We start from the raw sequence: 7,481 nt of genomic DNA on the forward strand, positions 1-7,481 counted from the left end.
TAAGAATAGTTACATTTGTTGCTAGTAAATTACTAGAATTTCTGTAGACTACAGGTTGTTGGTACAAAGTAGAAATACACGCTTCAGAGTGCACTGAAAGTGTAATAAAATTAAGGGAAGAGAAACACTGTTAGATGAAAGTGGGACAATCAGTACAGAGCACTTGCACAAAATGGAAAGGGAAATGGTATTCGGCTGGGCTTTCTTTTTCTTTCTCTGGTTTCAGTTCGGTTTCAGACCTAGGTATTTTGTTCTCAGGATAATAATGCCCACGTCATTATGTGGGCACATGTATATATATGTGGGATGTTTTAGTGATGCACTTAGAGATGCAGTAACATTAGGGAAAGGACCTGCCAGCAAAGCTCTTTTGAGTGTTCCCATTCACTGGAAATAATCTGGACTGGCTGGGTTTTGTAATCTGTTCTAACATGTTGGTCAGACAGCTGCTGGTCCTGCAGAGCTCGTCTCACCTTTCTGCCAGCCTCTCTTAAGTTTCCAGGTGTCTTGTTCCTCGCAGTACAGGGGAGGTGATGCTGGAGCCATCACTCATGTGTTGTGTCCTCTTTGTTCGTAGGGGACAGTTTTTACTTTGGAATCTGAAGAGGAAGAATACCCCGGGCTCATCGCAGAGGACAGTAATGACATCTACATACTGACCAGTGACAACTCAGGACAGGTGAGCCCTCCCGAATCCCCCACAGTGACCACGTCGTGGCAGTCAGAGAGCCTGCCCGTCTCCCTGTCAGCGAGTCAGAGCTGGCACACTGAGAGCCTGCCAGTCTCCCTGGGACCCGAGTCCTGGCAGCAAGTGGCTATGGATCCGGAAGAAGTCAAAAGCCTGGACAGCAACGGAGGGGGTGAAGAAAGGAGTGAGAACAACTCTTCCAACTCGGATATTGTTCATGTGGAGAAGGAAGAGATACCTGAGGGGATTGAGGAAGCAGCAGCAGTAGCCGGTGCTGCAGAGACCATGCAGGCAGAGTTTCCAGAGCCCCCTGCTTCTTTACAGGAAGTAAAACCTCAAGCTAAGATTGCTGCTGTTGAAAAAGCACATCCCTCAGCACTTCTGCGTGCAAAACAAGAGGAAAAGGGAAAAGTGGCCGAAGAGCTTGTTGAACCTGAAATCCCCATATTAAGTAAACCTGCCCCAAAGTTAGCCCCATCAGAAGAAAAGGCTGCGCCAGAACCTGCAAAAATACTGCTTCCAGGGGAAAAAAAAGTAGGGAAAGAGGGCCATTTGGAAGAAACAGAAGAGAAATCCTCGGCTGCAGAGGAGAAGCCTATCTTATTGCCGGAGGGGAAATCCATATTGCTGTACGGCGGGGCTGCTGCCATCGCTATATTAGCTGTAGCAGTTGGAGTAGCGCTGGCGCTTAGGAAAAAGTAACGGAGCTCTCTTGAGGAGGAGGAGAAGAACGAGGAATGGGGGGAGAGAAGAGAGCACGATCTTATTTTTGTAGCTGTGTTACCCAAAGGTTGAGCTGCCTGCTGTTTAATTGGACATTTGAATAACTTAAGGGTGACGGGATGAGGTCATTCAGTGAGCCTCCAGCTATGGACAATCGTTTTTAGTAGAATTGGGGTGGGGACTGGTTTTTCGTGATCAAAGTACAGGGGTATTTTTAACAATAAAAAAAAAAATCTGCAAATTTAAGAACTTAAGTGCAGGTGCTGAAGAAAGGGGTGCTCTTAACTCTAGAAACTGGAACAGAGAACCCCCAGGGGAAGGGGAGAGCCAGCTGCCACCAACCCCTGAAGTTCTTGGCTTCTCAGACTGACCACTACTGCAGCTGTGCTGTCTTGTCACTTCCCATTGTGCCCCCCCAGACCCTCCCTAACACACATTTACCAACCCGAGTTCTGTAGCGAGAGGCTGGTCTCCCTTTTGTCTCACCTTCCTCTCAGGTACAGCACTTCTCCTTGTAACCTTGCAGGTTCCTCCTAAGCCCCAGTGGGAGAGTGCTTATAATCTTACCTCTTTGCTCACACTGTTTTTGGCCCCTGACATTTATTGGAGCCCCATCCTGTAAAGATGCTGCCTCTCTATAGCTGTATTATCTCTGAGCATCCTGCCGTTCCAGGGGGAGAGGTGCAGGAGGGTGGGTGTGAGGGAGGGCCACTGTTATTTGCTGGTTTGAAAATCCATTTGCTCCACTCCTGCCGAGCCCACTTTACTGCCACCCTTGAGTTACCAGAGGTGCAAAATTCATGCTAGACACAGTGCCGTTCTGATCAGTACTCTGATGCCAGGGCATATTCAGCAAAAATACGGCAAAACTACACAGAACTGAGGCCGATGCCTCCTGTGCAATTCCAAGGTTAAACGCTAAGCTGTCATGTATCACCCTGCAGTTTGTATTGTTTTTCCCAGGTTAAGCACAGAGTGTATTTAGTGCTAACTTGGTCTTGGCTGTGACAGAATCCGAGATACATGAGGTGGTGGATTCTAGTAGTTTAGCAGAACAGCATTAACCATCTCTATCTGCCTGTTCCTGAGCTGACCCGCAGTGTTGTTTGGTGCAGTTTCTTTTGCGACTCTTGATTCCGTAATGAGCTAAACTTACAAGTTGACAAATCGTGAGAAAGTGACTTTGGCAAAAAGTAAATCCCTCTTCTTGCGGTCACAGCACTTCAAATGCGTGTGTAGAGAAACCTTTAAGGTACTGCCATACACATTTGTTACATTGGATCCAACCACAAGTGTTCCTCTTTCAGTGCACATCTCTGTGTCTGTCCTTGTCCGTACAGCAGCTCTGGCAGCAAGACCTCAGGCTTTCCAGGCAAAACTACTGAGGCATCTCTGAGGGTTCGTGCTGGCACTGTGGATTAGACCAGATGGAGGTAGGTGGAAGGGAACTTGGAATAATGAAAAAAAATGAAAACCTAAGCTTATGGGAACTGTTACCATACTCTTCCCAAGCACAAAGACAAGGTACTTGATTCCTAGGTAACTTCAGAGTATGTCTCCTAATGAACCTGTTCTTAAGTGAATTGAGAATGTAGAGATTTTAGCACATTGTCTATTTTAGGATAGTCTTACTGCATTTTCCTTTCCCACCCGTATCCCATGATGCTGGGAAGTCAGTTAGAACCTAGCAAATTCTGAAGGATTGTTACTGTTTAAGATTTTTTTGATAGTGGATTTTTAAGAAAAATTTTTGGGTTTTGAACTCTGTGCGAAGTTGAATACTAAGAGGAAGGACTGTCACGTATGTACTGCTGGTGTGGACTGAACTCAGGACCTTTGACTTTACTTTTGATCATTGATGGCTCTTTTTTCATATACAAAATGTAGCAGGTTGGCCTTAAGAAAAAAAGCAGGCACAACCATTACCATGTTGCAGAGGAGAATTGACTTTTTTTTTACCATTTCCTAATGCCATCCTGGTACTCTCATTGGCATGCTTTGTGCCCACAAAGGGTCACTGGAACTTCTTCATGCCATGGATTCTCTGGTGTCTGCCTTCCCACCATGACAATTCCCTCTCCTGACCCCTCAGAGGAGTTTCCCTTGCGTGCAGAGGCGTCTTTATGCTCCTTGTGTCATGGATGTTTTAGAAAGTTTACAGTTTGCTTCATTTCACATGTTGCAACATTGATGTTTAGCAACCAGTGACATGGTGTGTGCTGTGGGTAACTGGTTGTTCCTCTCTGGCAAGGACTGCTTTACTGCCCAATAGGTTGAGCAAGTCTGCCCCTCTCCTGCTGCTTTTTTGATGGCTTTGATTTTCTATCCTTGCTGAAGATGATAAATCCACATTTGGGACATCCCATCTGTAGCCAGGCAGCAGGTTACACAGAAGTACCCACATATGCTCTGAAGCAGAGTTGGGTTGTTTTTTTTTTAACACTCTGGACAACTTGCACACAAAACAGGGGGTGTGGGGGTGTGTTAGGTGTTCTTTTAGCCCTTTTCTGTTGATGGTTGTTTCAGCAGTAGTGTTGGGAGATGGGTACAAGACAGGCAATAAAAATAAATTCATGCCAATAAGGGAAGAAATCCCTAGCTTGTTGGCACAAGGAGCCCAGTGGGGCATTAAAAAGAAAGTGTTGTCTTCCAGATGCAGCAGGGAGAGTGTGGCAGCAGCAGTAGGGAAAAACTTTGGTTTACTTTGTTTTGTTAAACATTTTCATGGTGGGGTGAAAGCCTTTTTAGTATCTGGTGTGTTGTTACGTTTAATAGAGCATTACCTGCACTGTATTTTGGTTGCTTGGTCCTTTATATTCTCATTTTAGGGTCATGTTGATTTGAAAAGTCAGCGAGAATTTGTATGCTCTTCCCCACCCACCCCACTGGTCATACATTTAGAAAATTTATCATGTGTGTCTCTCCTCTGGGAACACTCCATTAGCTAAAAAGGTCAGTTATGGACTGAATTCTTCTGAATTTGGAGTCCTGTGGTCAGAGCTGGGACAGACCCTGTGGCAGTCACCAAAGGGAGGGTCAGCTCAGATGACGGCGTTCTTACAGACCCCAGAGCCAGGCTGCTCACTGTGTTACAGGTGTGAATTAGAAAATGGAAGGGTTTTTCTTCCCCTCTATCTTCAAGTATAATAAAGTAATCTGAAACTGCAGGGTCTAATTACTGTAAACCATGTGATGCAACCTCTCTTGTGTGGATCTCTCACAGCTGGCAGAGGAAAGGCAGTAGCTATATACTTATAATAGGGCATATAGAATTACTCTCACTTGTGTTGCTTATCCCCTTCCCAGAAGTGCCTCAATATCTGTCCTCGAGTGGCCTGTACCTTTAACAAAATATCTACCTTAGACCCATTCTTTCTTCACTTTATCCTTGTGTGCAGCACACCCTAAAGCTGAGATGCTAAAAGAGTAGAGGGCTGGATCAACAACAACAAAAAAAGTGTTAAATACTTAAGGGCTTTCAGTGGGTAGCATGCTAAAAAAGGAGCTGTCAAGGAAAAGGCTTTCAAGAGGAGGTACAACTTAAATTTCAGCTGTGCTTAACTCTAAGCTATGCTCATTTTAGCCTGCACTGTGTCAGAGCCTGGTAGACTCTGCCTCCATAAGTCCCTTAAACTTTGGAAGTTACAGGCTGTGGGGCACTGGCATAGCAGTGCTGAGCTGCTCAGCTAGGGCAAAATCAGAATGTTGCTGGGCACACATGGAGAGACACCTTGAAAACTGAAGCTTTTTGGATGCTCAGTAGGGGCTCTCAGGGTGATACTTTGGATGCTGAAAAAATACTAAAAATACTTTGATCTAGAATGTAAGATCTGGCCCAATAAAATAAGCTAGAGACAAGAGAGTAACACTTCTGCAGCCTTCTGTCCATGCAGATGTGAATCATCGGCCTGCTCCAGGGACTTGCCAGTCTGAGCAGAAGCTTCTAGCATAGCACCAGACACTGCAGGGGAAGCATGGGCTCTGTTCAGTACTGCACCTGATTTTGGACACCATTTTAACTTCTGGCTGGAGGTGAAGTGCCTGTTGCAGTGTTTGCAGTCGGTTGTTTCTTTCCTAACCTGCCTTTAGAGAGCAACTTGCTACTACAAGAACCCATCCTTGCTGCTTGTGAGGGCTTGGTATTTCATCCTGGCTGCAGGCTGTGCCCTGGCACCTGCAGCTCAAGGGATGGTTGAAAGCTCTGGGATAGGGACTTGTGTAGGGACAAGTTCCCTCACCAGATTAATTTCCTTCTTCTTCATGTAGCTCAGAGCAGAGCTAGGCTAACGCTTTGGACTGTATTTTTAAACTACTCCATGCTTTCTAATGGTCATAGATGAAAAGCTTCATTAGTACTAAAGTGAGTTTCTGAAGTTTGGTCTTTTTTCATTTTAGTTATTATATTAGACAAAATAATCTAACATCACAAGCCTCTACATTTTAATTTCTGCTTCAGTGGTAGGATAGTACTAGCAAAGCCATAGTAAGGTAGATTTTGCTATTCTGGAAAAAAAATTAAGTGCTTCTGGCAGCATAGTCTTTCATTCACTGAACCAGCACAAGCTCATGCTACAGAATTTGAGTGTAATTACTAGATTCTTGTGCTGTGAAATTAGGGTGAGGGGGGTGGGTAGGTGAGTGCAGCCCCAGCTACAATGCCTATGTAGAGCCCAGGTCTTCAGGAGAATGTCTCATTTCAGGCATGAAATGTACTGAAGGTCAGCCTTCTGTGTCTACTGCAACAGGAGCAGACCCACACAGTAGGAGTTGCATCTCCTCCAACAGGTTACACAACAGGAGAAAGTGTTTCCCAGTGATATATGGAAAGGTGAAGCACATTTTCTCCAGTACCTATTAAAGGCAGAAACTGTACATGACTTCAGTTTGGCTTGGTCTGCTTAATTTCAGCACTAGTAAGGTTACAAGGACAGTGTTGCTCTGACTCCATGTATCTATATCTGCTTCAAAGTGCAGGCTCTGTATTGCCACTAAAAAGGGATGGGAGGCTGTAAGATTTAAGCTATTGCTACTTCATTCTTGTAGAGCTGTCTCTGAGGCCCACACAGAGCAGGGACTGCAGGGCTAATTAAGCAATCATATTCAGATGATGCCTGCTAAATGAACTCTCAACTGAGATACTTGGGTGCTGGGGAGTGAGAACTGCACCAGCTGGGAAGGGGTCAGCTGTAGTGTTACAGTACAGCCAGGGGAACCATAATACACCACTCAGATCCATCTCTTAAGTTAAATAATGTTATAACTTTTTTTTTTTTTCTTCCTACTTAGAGCTGACCCTCTCTTGGTCTCTTAGGTAGGCTGACTTGCTTCCTCCTAGCTAGAGGTCTATGGTTATGCTGTAGAAGTGGGGGAGCTACAGTTAGCTTCCAGTGGAAGCTGCTTTTGATCTCCCTGCAGTATCTGCAGGGGAGGAAAGGAACACTTTGATTTGGACAGAACAGGCTGCAGAGGATGCATCTTACTGCTGTACTTTTAGGGGGTCTCTCCCCATTTTTAACTTGCATTATAAACTTTTATTCAAGTGCAAAGCTAAAACCAACTCAGACCAAAAGAATGCCACTTGAGTGTGTGCAAAGATGAGTGGTACTGACTCTGAATATGCATGTTAAGGGATATCTTCTACTAGGCTTTTGCTGGGTGTAAACAGATACAGATAGTGATGGACTTGCAAGGATTTTGGATTCTGTTCCCAAAAGGTCTGCATGAAGGAAGAGACCCTGACTGGTCCTCAAGTCACCTATTAGCTGAGGAACTGGTCATATTGTTCCTTTTAATATGCAAGTGCAGCCTTCTTGGGAAAGCTGTCTAAAGCTTCTTGTGCCATTTGGTTAATAAAAGTGTTTCCACCTTTAAAAGGAAATTCTCTCCAGCTCCATTGTTCTATATGCAGTTTAAGTGAAGGGGTATGTACATTTTTTCCCCTTTGCTAATGAGACACAGCTGTAAGACCATACCCCCAGGTTGCACTTTAATAAATGGTACAATTTTCAAAATCTGTTTGTAGACTACTTCTGTGCTTCATTTCCCCTGCTGGTTCTAGTGCAGGCACCAA

General features: G+C 44.8%; 1 protein-coding gene across 1 annotated transcript in view; it reads left to right on the forward strand.

Annotated features, from left to right (window-relative positions):
- The window catches only part of BCL2L13 (BCL2 like 13), a 42,501-nt gene extending 35,079 nt beyond the window's left edge, over positions 1-7,422 (forward strand). The window contains exon 7 of the mRNA XM_030444737.1: positions 578-7,422. Within this exon, the coding sequence (XP_030300597.1) occupies positions 578-1,390 (813 nt within the window). The 3' untranslated portion in view covers positions 1,391-7,422. The remainder of the gene's footprint in view (positions 1-577) is intronic.
- The last annotated feature ends 59 nt before the right edge of the window (positions 7,423-7,481 follow it).

This window comes from Calypte anna, chromosome 1 (genome assembly GCF_003957555.1).
Source record: "Calypte anna isolate BGI_N300 chromosome 1, bCalAnn1_v1.p, whole genome shotgun sequence".
Taxonomy (NCBI): domain Eukaryota; kingdom Metazoa; phylum Chordata; class Aves; order Apodiformes; family Trochilidae; genus Calypte; species Calypte anna.